The sequence below is a fragment of the Haliotis asinina genome, chromosome 7 (assembly GCF_037392515.1).
Source record: "Haliotis asinina isolate JCU_RB_2024 chromosome 7, JCU_Hal_asi_v2, whole genome shotgun sequence".
NCBI lineage: Eukaryota > Metazoa > Mollusca > Gastropoda > Lepetellida > Haliotidae > Haliotis > Haliotis asinina.
In genome coordinates, this window is record NC_090286.1 from 31873942 (window position 1) to 31886787 (window position 12846).

General features: G+C 40.4%; 2 protein-coding genes across 2 annotated transcripts in view; one reads left to right on the forward strand and one right to left on the reverse strand.

The window, feature by feature from the left end:
- Window positions 1-919: 919 nt before the first annotated feature.
- Window positions 920-5562, reverse strand: LOC137290233 (uncharacterized). Its single transcript, XM_067820987.1, has 5 exons — window positions 5521-5562; window positions 4308-4558; window positions 2820-2958; window positions 1882-2042; window positions 920-1171 (listed from the first exon to the last, which is right to left on the reverse strand). Exons 1-5 carry the CDS (start codon window positions 5556-5558, stop codon window positions 960-962), a joined length of 801 nt encoding a protein of 266 aa, XP_067677088.1. The 5' UTR covers window positions 5559-5562; the 3' UTR covers window positions 920-959.
- Window positions 5563-9132: 3570 nt separating this feature from the next.
- LOC137291646 (microtubule-associated serine/threonine-protein kinase 2-like) overlaps window positions 9133-12846 on the forward strand; it is a 187744-nt gene continuing 184030 nt past the window's right edge. Inside the window, exon 1 of the mRNA XM_067823062.1 lies at window positions 9133-9168. Coding sequence (XP_067679163.1) covers window positions 9137-9168 — 32 coding nt within the window. The 5' untranslated portion in view covers window positions 9133-9136. The remainder of the gene's footprint in view (window positions 9169-12846) is intronic.

The window sequence follows — 12846 nt, forward strand, 5'->3', positions numbered from 1 at the left end:
AACCCTCGCACATACCGATAGTGAAATCAGAACGTTTCACAAAATGTGCGCCCGGGTTTTTGTTCCGAAATTATTCCTAAACTAAAGGGAAAGCAAACATCCTCGAAGCGTAAATGTTTTCAACTCGCCCAGGTACTTTTATACATTTAAGTGCAAATTATTTTTTTTTATTCAACTCGAATGACTGCACACCTATCGCTCCGACTGAGATGTATTGCTATTTTTAGAGGACCCATGCCAGGCGTTTCATGTTACCGCCATGGGCGGGATCAATGTTTTACAATGTGGTCAGTATTTTTCTGTATATTCTCGTCTCTGTTTAAATCTATTTAGAATTTCATCGGATAAACACGACCCGATCGCGTTGAAGACTATCGACGTATGAAATTGCAAAAATAAAGTGTTTCGATCTGACTTTGGAGGTCAAAGTCAAACTAGGTCAGAACATTATACCAATGGATCAGTAAACATCGGTAATGATCCCGGGTGTTCACGAAACTGGTAAGCTATCCCTCCCTACTACTGAAAAGTGATCTTTAACATCAAAAACAATTATTTCCTCCGTTTTCTGGAGCAACAATTCTTTACTTTAGATATTTTCCAATTGTACTTAAAATTCGATCTTTTTATACCAACTGGTACCCCCGATTCCTACATACATAGACGTAATTGTCGACAACTCCAGCCATTGACATTCGGAGCGGCAAGGTAGCCTAGTGGTTAAAGCATTCGCTCGTCACCTCGAAGACCCCCGTTCGATTCTCCACATGAGTACAATAAGTGAAGCCCATTTATGGTTTCACACACCGTAATACTACTAGAATATTCCTAAAAGCGGTGTAAAACTAAACTGACTCACTCATCAGTGACGTAAATCAGCAGAAAGTGAATCAACAGAAAAAAGAAGGTGTAGTAATTCTGACTCCTTAATTTGTATTCAGACATTGTATCACGTTTTGTCAGTTTAGGCTGTATATTCGATACCATCCTTCCTTTTCGATCGATCCTCTGTACATCCCCATTTCGTCACGTGAAGCAGTCTTCCGGTTCACCTGATACGACGTTACAGTCACATGGTTGTCACGTGACAGTCGAGCACGATACACCGAAATTACAAGTTCGTTTGGTATGTCGATACTGAACTCGATGTCGCCGTCAATAAAACTGAAATCTGAAAGTAAAAAATTTTAAAACGTGTTAAAATACTTAATTTTATAAAGCTGATTAATCTCCCGAATAAACTCATGAAAATGCAGATAAAATAATAATAAGGCCATATATATAGCGCTAAACTCCACTCCACACGGGCATTCTTTAAGTGCATACAATATGATGTACGTTATTACCCCGGATAACCCAAGCATGAGCTACAGCGTTATTAGTCACATTAGTTATCCCACCGGGCATCCATTTTCTGCTGGGTGAACAATTTTGAACAAACTTGCCTAAGGTGAAACCACATCTGTCACGTGAACTTCGTTGTATTATCTAGTTTTGTTGGCTACCTGTATTGAATTCATTCATTCATTCATTCATTCGACCCGTGAAGATCCGGGTTAGAATATTGGCCTTCAGTAGCCCATACTTGTCGCTGGTATGGACTAACGGGATGGTCAGGCTCGCTGACTTGGTTGGCACGTCATCGGTTCCTAATTGTGCAAATCAGAGCTCATGATGTTAATCACTGGATTGTTTGGTCGATTATTTACAGACCGTCGACTTATTGCTGGAATATTGCAGACTGCGTAAAACTAGATTCATTCATTCATTCATGTTATTCAAAACCCAGTTGTTGACACACGTCAAATCCCGAAGCACTGATCGCAAACAAATCATATAATTATGTCAAATTATATTGTTCATTTATTGTTCATCTCAAACCTTCAATTTTGCCGACCACATAATAGAATTGGTCATCCGGGGATTTTCCGTCTATGTTGAAAGAGAAAGTCGCCTCCCTTCCCGACAACAAGGTGGCGCTGACGTCGTCATATGTGTAGAGCGGCGTCTTCGTTTGGCTGGTAGTCACGAAGGAGATCTCACTAAATGATATTTAAGAACACCTGATTAGTGCAGACCTAGAGAATAATAGATGGTATAACTTCGCTGATCTCCAGGTTACGTCGCCATGGCCTGTAAGTATTCAAGCTCCGTTATTCTCGAAACGTTCGTAGCCCTAAGAATTCTTAACTTTGACCGTAGCCATTGTATTAAGGATGGGGTTAAGATGTTCGTAGGGCTACGAACGTTTCGAGGATAGCTAGCCAGGTGCCCCCGTTTTACAAAGCTATGGTAGCGCTACGACCGTCTAAGTGTATGCTACATGAGGTACGACTGCTACGAGAAAGGTTACGAGATCGCAGGCATACGAGAGCTTTATGAAACGGGGCACAGCGTTTGATGTTATGAATAGCATTCCAAACATCGGGGCAGGATGGCGTGCAAACAAACAGGTCACTGAGCCTGGCCCACCTGTCCAAAATGTTGGAGTCCAGTTCCTCCCTTGAAGAATACACTTTACTCCAGTTTTAGGAATACTGCGACAGGGGACACCAGGAATGGACTTGTAGTCTATCCACGTTGGGAATCGAACCCGGGTCTTCGGCTTGACGAGCAAACGCTTTAACCACTAGGCCACACCCACGCACGTATTGCAATAAGTCTCCTTTCGTTTCCATCAATACCGCTACGGGGGACACCAGAAATGGGCTTGTGACCTATCCATGTTGGGAATCTAACCCGGGTCTTGGACTTTAACCACTAGGCCACACCCATGCACGCACTTATGGCAATAGGGATCGTTTCGGTTGTATAATTACCTCTTTCGCTGACCAGTAAAGCACGTGATGTCTTGTACAGCCAGCCTCTTCCATGACCTTGGGTCAAGGTCGTAGACGTAAACGGTGGCTTGTCCTTGATCTGACATTGGGATGCTGGTTATTCTCAGTGGTGATATAGCTGAAAGATAAGCGATGAAACATGTGTACGAAAAAGGTGAGACATTGAAAAATACAAATATTGTAACAATATTTTACTTTCAGAAACGTTTGATAAGCCCATTTGATAAGTTCCACGAGTATGAGTCATAAAAAACGAAACTGAGAACGGAAAATACGTTTTACTGTAACAACACTACACTTAATATCTGTTTAGACTTAGGCATGAAAATGGCTACTGGTGAAAAAAAAGTAAAGAACGTAGGTTTGCTTATGAAAAATAATCAGAAGAAGCAATGGATATTTGATGGAGTGTTTTCAGTGCTTGCAGTGTTTTCTGCCAAGTAATGCTTCCATAAGACCTGTAATGTTTTTAGTCACTTGCAATTTTCAAGTTGATCGGTTCCAGTTTTGGGCTCAAAACATTCTAGTTGTAAACACTGTCATGGCCAATTTGTATGTACCTGAGACTGGTCTCAACCAGGGAAAGCTTTACCTGATATACATCCAGTCTAAGTAAACCTGTCCTCAGCACTTTTCGTTACACTCCACTACTGAGTCTAACAAAACCTTATGGGAGGTCGCGTCAGGTAACCTTTGAGATTGACCAATCAGCTTACCAAATCGCGAAAGTGGACATTCGCACATACCTTTTGAACTTTTTATCTCGAAAAGGTTCATACTCGAACGATCCAAATGCTATTTAGCGTACACTGGCTTCCGGGTGATGCACACGGCGTACGTACAATCATGACAACGGTGAGTAAACAGTCGCTGAAAATGGTGTTTGGGGGAATATTCGAGGATGTCATCTAGCAGGGACATTAGCTAATGGTAACCATGTCAACAGAAACTCCAAACCCTATATACTGCAGGTCAAATAATTGTGTTATATGTGGATTTTTGTTTGTGGAGAGATCTGTGTTAGAGACCTGAGTATTTTGAAAGTCCCTCCGGCTCCCTAAATAGTAGCCGTTGTCTGATTGGTTAAATCTATTTAACCGTCTCGCATTTGATTGGACGGTCATTGGTCGCTCAAAGGTTACCTGAAGCGACCTTGTACTAGGTTTTGTTAGACTCAGTGGTGGAGTGTAACGAAATACAATGAGACTAAGTTTACTTACTGGATATACATCATTATTTAGATCGATACTTCCTGGGTTAGCAATCCAAAGATACCTGCCATTCATTCATTTGGTCCTTAGTCGTACACGCCAGTCGTTCGTTTGGTCCTAAACCACACGCCCAAGTGACTTAACATCTTTAATCAAATGTAAAACTATGTCTTCAAAACACACGCTTCGCGTCGTATTCAGAGTGAAAAGGAGTACAACTTGTGCAACAGATTTGCTGCTTTTCCCATGAACACACCGGTTAAGTTGTATCTGCTCCCGTTGATGTATTTCTCATTTCCAAGGAGCATATTCCATGTGGCATCGGAAGACGAAGAAAGCGTTCCACCGGAAATGACGTCACTAATGAAAGTATCTTCCATCTTGGGACCAAAAGGAGGGGATGGTATACAGTTCGTCAAGTTGATAATGTATCGAAGAGGTGCTCCGTGGACAAAATCGTCGAAGATGTCTTCCGGAGGTACCACGCTGGTGAAGACTGTCATATAGCTGTGGAAAGGGCGCAGCAAATACGAAATATCTCGTTTTCTGTAAATATCGTCAAAGACTGGCATTGTGGTAGCATTCCTGAATTTATACGTAATACCGATTAGAGCCTCACACAACGAACCAGCGTAAGGAACAGAAGAAACCATCTCACTCCAGTTATCACCAGACTCAAGATAGACGTCCTATAAACACCAATAGTATTTGAGGGAATTATCATAAGCAGCTGCCGCAGCAGTGGTGCTAGTAGCAGCAGAAGCTGACGTCGTCGTTGTCGTCGTGGTGACTTCGTCATACTGCTGGTTTACGGTAGATCCATAGTGTGTCTCACAGTCACTGGACCGGCTGCAGGTTATTTTCCTTCCAATATACTTAAGCCCTAACCGAAACAAGTCCATAGGTTTCCACATGTTGTGAATCTCACATCTTACTTTTCAGTTTAAAAGGAAATGTTTGTTTCTGTGAAAATTATATGTATTAAAGTCTAGGTAGGTCCCCGCTACCTATACTGATAGTAAGAGGCGAACTAATGATAGTATTTTTCCCGGCAGATAGACTTGATTGACATCGCCCCCAGCTTAGTGGATTGTTGTTCGCAACATCGGTTCCTAGTCCGGGCTCCGTTAGTCCCAGACCGCTATTGTATAGTCGGAATATTGCTGATTTGAGCGAAAAAATCCAAAATAATACAGTTTCACACCGAATGAAGCTGTATTATAGGTAGCTGTAGTACTGGTGGGCCATAGTACTTTGACGAATTAACCAGAACACGGTCGATTCCTTATCTGCATGAGTCAGTCAAGTCTATTATATACCTATTCCGATTTTAATCTTATTTCGCTAAGATAAATGTACTCGTACATGCACTAAATACATATGGTTTGGGGTACATACGTAGTCTTTTCAAAGGGATACATTGACAAACACCAGTAAGTTTCAAGTACTTCCATTTATAGTCCACCTACCTCAGAGAGAATATATACACAGATCTCATGTCCGCCATTTTGCTGAACAAATACCACGGAGGGGGCGTATCAAAGAGGTAAATATATATAAATCGGTGTTTCTACTTTCTGCACACACTGCGAGGATTGTGTAAATTGCGCTTTGGAGGGGAATGGATATGTCTGACATTAAACACAAAACATCTTATTAGGGTGACAAAGTAAATGATTTCGCCCTCGGGCAGCTTTGAAAAGTATAATTTTCAAGCACAGACTATTTTTTTCTCGCCGCGTGTTTGCCATTAACCCAGAATGAACTTGTTTGGTCAGATAATCGAGAAAGGTTACTCTCCTCGTGTCTCCTTACATAACATTCTTGTTCCGTTATAAGACGGATTCGTCTATTCTGTACATGTCTTCACGATCAACATTACCGAGTGGCATAATGGACGGCGTTAAATAATGGTTTATACTTTATTTGTACATGGGCGTTGGGGTAGCCCAGAGGTTTACGTGCTCGATCGTCACACCGATGACCAGGTTTCGAATCCTCACATGAGTACAGTGTGTGAATCCCATTTCTCGTATCCCTTGCAGTGATATTACTGGAATATTGCTATTGCGGACTTTACATTCGCACTGTTTTAGTTTCATGCTAACGATGCAATATATTAGATTAGGCTTGCCACTGGTTGAATAACGTCAACTTCAGTGCTCTATACATTTGCTGATGCACAGTTCAGTCAATATTGAGCCACGTATCCAAAATAGTCATATAAAGCTATGTCTGCTTGACCATTATTACAACATTAACTCTGAAATCGTTTTGTTTGTTTGTTTAATCATGGGTTTGTTTACTATACGAGGACTAGTTCTGAGCCTGATTACATGTAACAGGCTTGGTGATTATGTTGACAGTGTTAATATCATGGCCTCCGGGATGAAACCCATTTCTGGGGTTTCCCGCCATGATATTGCAAATGTTGCAAAAAGCGGCGGAAAACCATACTCACTCACACGCTTATACTGAGGGGCGAAACAATGACCAATGGTCATTGAGAAAGAAGCGCAACTAAAATCTGTCCACCTAACCCTCAGTTGGACCTCTGATATCTCGCAACTGCCATTTGAGACATTACATACATGACAAGGAGAATGGTTACTTAGAAATCGCAAAATGAATCATCATTGACATTTCAGACAGTCTGATATTTTGCCAAGATAGCTATTACGTCACAACAGACCCATGACTTAATCTTTAACACTTTTTCGGGTTTCGCTTTGGTATGTTCATTTTCAAAAGTAATACCCGTAAAAATCAGTTAAACGTTTAACACTTTATTTAGTTAAATTTAGTTTCGTTTTATTTTTTTTTCAAATTCTGCAAGGGGTATTTTCCCACTTAATCTTCCTTGAATGAACCACAGGAAATGACTCACAGATTTATCTCATGGTTATGTGATCGAAATCAGATAAGAAGAGAAGTCACGGTTTAATCGAAATAAGGACTGTGTGAATTCCTGTGTTGTCCAGTGTATTTGGCGGTATTTCTCTGAGGAAAACAACACATTGTAAGCTACATGTCGTCAAAATGGGACTCGGTATCACCCGAAGTAAAGACAACTGATGTAACGATTGTTTCGCTGTACGTACACCGTGAGTAGTTTGTTTTGGGGAAGTTGAGCCTATATTTTCGAAGCTCTCTTAATGCTAAGATATTCGTAAGTTAACGTTGTTGTATGACACTTACGACTTAGCGCTAAGATAGCTTCGAAAATCTAGGCCCAGGCTTCCCTGTGCGATGTGCGGGTGGTAATAGTAAAAAAAGGGAAACAAATGAGTATACATTTACGCCGCTTTTAGGTAGAATCCAGCAATAGCACGCAGGGAATACCAGAAATGGGCTTCACACATTGCACCCATCTGGAGAATCGAATGCTTTACCTCTAGATTACGAAGATCGGATGGTCACAATATTACAATCACTGTCTGACTAAAGAAACTACTGTTTTCAAAATGAGCTCTGATCAACAAACAATATCAAAACGTTATTAGGGTGAAAACAGTTATCGAAATGCAGCAAAAAAAGAACCACACAGATATGATATTGATTTCAAATACTTTCTAACTGGAAAAGTATTTATTGTTCACCTTTATCCCCCAGGAAACTCGTTCTTAATTCTTGTACCTGATCATTTCCTGATCCACCCGTGAAGATCTGGGTCAGAATTGTTTTTCAGCAACCCATGCTTCCTATAAGAGGCGACTGAGGGGGTCGGGTAGTCAAGCGCTCACTTGGTTAACTCACTACGATTGCGTAGATCGTTGCTCATGCTGTTGATCACTGGATTGTCAGGTCCAGTCTCCATTATTTACAGAACCCCGCCATATAGCTAGTCATCAAATTGCGACATGGTCATCAGCTGTTCGTTTGGGTCTTACAACAACACTACATTCAATGATGAGAACGAAATGTGTCAAGAACACTTATTTTAGGGGTTGTTTCTATATTGAGTTTTCATTATTTTTTTTTAAATAGGCAAGTCTCTGATGTCCAAGAGGAACTACGTTTCAAACGTTAAAATAAATAATCTTTGGGCACGAACCTGCTCATATTTAGAATAAATTTGAAGGTACGAAAGTCAAGTTGCCTCTTTAAAGCCACATCTTTTTATTTGAAACATAAAAAGGAAGCAATTAACTGGTATACGAATCAGGGATGGTTGTCAGTCTTTTGAACATTTCTAATGATGGCCATTCTAATATTTTCCCAAAAATATAGTCGGACAACTCCAGTTAATCAAAATACTCCTCTATCGTGTAGGCTATATGTCAACAAGTATAATAATTATAGTAGTATTTTCCTGCATTCTTGAGAGACCAGTGTGTGTGGTCGAGTGAGTGAGTGAGTTAATAGTGAACGACACATCGGCAATATTTCAGTCATATCGTGACGTGAACATATTTGGCACTGAAATGGAACATGTGCATATGTGATCCAAGGAACGTACATGTGTCCGTTATAGAGAATGTGTGTATGGTCTAGATATAAAGTGAATGGTTCAGACTATTTATAGCTGAAACGACAGGCAAAGAGACACTTCAACACGTTTTGATCACGTGGGCGGATATTTGTTAATTGTCTTGCGAAATATTCTCAGTGGAAAGTAGTTTGGAGAATGACGGACATCCGCGAACAAATCGAATCCTATTTCAAAAACCTCAAAATGTTATTAGAATACTGAAACCAATTTTCAATCAGCTTAATATTTCTTCTTATGTGAAACTTTTATACGCCCATTCTATTCAGTTCCAAAGGCAATTCATCCCGCCCAGTGTAGCTGAACTTGTAAGCGTTTCTTTTGTTTTCTGTCTTGACCTGTCGCGAGCGCTCGTTCAGACTGCCGCCCTTCACTGTTCTGACATCCGTGTGGGGTCTGACGTCATTCGCACGTGACCCGGCAAGTAATTTCAACGATGGAAACTGACACCTGTTGTTTGTAATGTGTTGAATAAATTACTAAAATGTCGTGTCCATAATTATAGTGTGGTGTATATATGTGAAGACGTAAGGGTCAAAATAACTGAGAATATTTGTTTTTACAACATTTGGAGTGGACGTCATGCAATGATTGTTATGTCACCAACGGAGATAAGATTTTCATCAAGGTAAGTTGAAACCATGTTTTAATATCAACGTTTTTTTAAAAACATGATCCATTCATCGCCACTGTAGCTGCAGTGGTATACATCAAACTAGTTTTATATAACCTCTCTATTATTTATGTATTATATATTATTATTTTTCTATGGTAATAATATTTTACCAACATATAACGCAACTCAGAGATATATTTCAAGAGTAAGAGTAAATGGGCCTCAAAGTGTTGACGATCCACATCCAAGGGAGATCACTCTTCCTGTGTTAATCCAGTATTGACTGTTTGGTATGGTTAATTTTTCAGTCCCTTTTAATAGTATGCAGTACATGTTAACGGTTGGCGTTTCTGATCTTTTAACAGCTGTACCGAATATGAAACTTCTTGTACTATATTTTGACCATCAGACGTTTATAACGGCACATTATATATTTTACGAGCCCTTCAAAAGACCTTTTGTCCGCTTGTGTGCATTGGATACTCAAGCGCGGCAATGGAGACTTCCATTATTAGCGTACAGGTGGCACTTGTGAAACTTAAATGCAACTTCTGCGTTATGTTATCTTTAAAATATATGTGCAGTTGTTATTATGGAGTACTCAGTAAATGTCGAAAATATGCATAACTCTTGCTTCGCAATAGCGTGACATCTTGCGAATGAGAACATGGATATTCAGAGTCGGGGCAACTGTGTCATATATTCTGACCCGACTGAGGATTGCACCATTGCAATGTGTGTCAAGGATGTGTACATTCTTTACCCATGACGTCCTCTGGCTGTCACCCCCTGAGGCAGAAGTGCCCGTGTTGCTTCTTCAGAAGTCACACATGTGGCGCGTTGGGGTAACCCAGTGGTAAAAGCGTTCGCCCGTCACACCGAAGACCCGGGTTCGATTCCCCACATAGGTTCAACCTGTGGAGCCCATTTCTGGTGTCCACTGTCCTGATATTCCTGAAACATTGCTAAAAGCTGTGTAAGATCGTACTCACTCTTGTTGTGGAAATGGAAGGTGTAGTCATGTTTGCTGCAACAAGATTTTTATATATCGGAGGTGTCATTTTGTTATATATTTTGTTATATATCACGTCCAGGACGATTGCTGTCACATACTGTTGTGTATATGCGTAAATAGTTTCCCAATCAGATACCATGCCGCAGTCGGGCACGTATGGTCCATCATAGTCCGCATGAGTGCATTCCTCTAGCTTGTGTCGATGGTGTTTGTGTCGCACAAGTGATATCTCGATATTAGATCAGTGGTGTCCGGGTTTTCGAGAGAACCGTGGCTCATTGTGAGGAAGCATCGCTTACCCAGACAACCAGGTTAGTTGACAAGGCGTTTCAAGATATATTACAGGGTTGCTTCCCTTTGCTACACCAGAAACCTATGGTGAATATTTATCCTCAAGATTCGCCCTCTCTTTGGATTGCTATCATCATTTCGATACTCGTGGGAAGAATCAAGAGGTTAAAATTTAATAAATGCAATTGTTTCCCATCTTTTGAGCTGAAATGTCGCTATACATCTGTAACGGTGTCAAACGTAGAGTTGACCAAACTCACTCACTCACTCACCCGAGTTCACGATTTTTTTTGTGCAGCTAGTTCATAACGTGACATTTTGCAAAGACTTTCATCAAAGCGATTCGCTGGGTTAATGTTGTGAAGAATTTTTGTGCTCGAGTTTATTATTAATTAACTGAAAATATCGGTCGCTGATAAAATAGAAATAAAACGTGACTTTTAATATCTTCAGGAGAAACCTATCTCCTTACATTCTATTTAAGTACAATCTCTGTGCTGTTATCACGAAATGTATTTCATAAAACATGCATTCATTGTCATTGAAAGTATGTACAGGAGAGATAGTGCAAGTTATGTACGGCGAGTGTCATGGTAATATGTATGAATGGAATCTATCAGATGATTATGGCTGAGAAAACAACGTACTCGTATGGGAGCAGACATCTACTATTTCAAACATTATAATCAGTATATTATAACAGTGCTGAAGGAAAAAAAAGACTCAAAATTAAGACGAAATAACAATTAGTTTTTAATTATTTAGGTTAAACTTTGTGAAAATTAACAGTATGTTCTGATATATGAAGCGTTTCTCTAAGTGTGCGTTCGTGCGCATGCGTGAGCATGTACATAGTCTATAATCAGTATATAATAACAGTGCTGAAGGGAAAAAAAGACTCAAAATTAAGACGAAATAACAATTAGTTTTTAATTATTTAGGTTAAACTTTGTGAAAATTAACAGTATGTTCTGATATATGAAGCGTCTCTCTAAGTGTGCGTGCTTGCGCATGCGTGAGCATGTACATAGTCTCTTTTGCTCTCATGCATGAAAAAACGTCTTAATGTGAATTGAAGATATGGACAGATTTAAGGAGAAGGAAATATACTGTGTGTAGAAGACATTTTCATTGGTTATAAAAGTCAAGTGAGATGAGTTGTTGTAGATGTTGTTTTCACCTATACTTTCACATATGAGTGTATGACTTCGAGACACCGCATCTAATGCTACGCCAGACACAGGATTGACGCATGGTAGATAATTACGTTCCGGGTGGGCTTGTCTTTTCAATAATACGTTTTTGTTGGGATTGTGCTTGCCACTCCGGTTGTGTGTCTGTTGCATAGGGTATGACTTACAGTGTCAGTCCTTCAGTAGTGTCAAGTGTGTGACCAGCACCTCTGGGTATATCTGCATTTAATGCAGAGCCATGCTTGCAAAGTTACATGTAAACTGAAATGAAGGAAGGCAGGGGGAATTCTAAGTCCAAATTCTGGGTGACGATGACTGAAATAATTTAGATAGGATGTGTATGTGTATATGTGTGTGTGTGTGTGTGTGTGTGAGAGAGAGAGAGAGAGAGAGAGAGAGAGAGAGAGAGAGAGAAAAGGAGGGAGAGGGAGAGGCTGTACCGACCAAGTGCCAAGTCATTACAGGTGATTTACGCTTAACGCTAGTAAATATATTTCCTTGGGTTTTGTTTTCCATTATTTAGATTGTGAGTGGGTTGAGTTTTACGTCGCACACTCAGCAATATTACTGCTATATGGCTGCAAATAATCATTCCCGCACCAGACAACCCAGTGATCAACAGCATGAGCATCGATCTATGCCATTGAGATACCATGACATGACGGCAGTCGACTCTGACCGCCCGATCCAGTTACGATGAGCTTGGATTACTGAAGATCAATTCCCGAATCTTCACAGACCTGTACATTAAATTGTCGGGCGGTGGGTACCTCGGGGACTGAAGGAAAGAGCAACCTCATCTTCCGCAACCTTTTCTTGTATACTGAATGCATATTTTAGGGTGATGTATGCATGCTAGTAATTTTGGTTTTTGGTGAGGGTACGGGCGGAACTTTTTCTTTTCTGTTCCAAGTCAAAATAGGGGGAATATTGTCGTTTGCCTCGTAACTTTATTCATTCACTTCAACCCTGCTGTTTTACATGACTGAACATTTGAATAATGATGCTCGCTAAATTGCATGCACCTAACTTCTGCTCGTGCAGTCAGCCCTGTCTTCCAGCCCAAGGTTTTACTTGCAGAAAGTGTTTCAAGATGTCAACCAGACCACAACAAAAGGTGAAATGAGTGCCTGCTTGTACACGGCCAGTATTATCAGACATCACGAAACGCTTGTGCTCGATCTAATCCAC

Bases quoted from the DNA above. Each gene is read 5' to 3' on its own strand.
- LOC137290233 (XM_067820987.1), bottom strand. From the start codon at position 5,558: ATGGCGGACATGAGATCTGTGTATATATTCTCTCTGAG. The intron at 2,959-4,307 runs GTGTGTTCATGG...CTTATCTTTCAG, and splicing joins GAGCAGATACAACTTAACCG to CTATATCACCACTGAGAATA. The intron at 2,043-2,819 runs GTAATTATACAA...AATATCATTTAG, and splicing joins TTTACTGGTCAGCGAAAGAG to TGAGATCTCCTTCGTGACTA.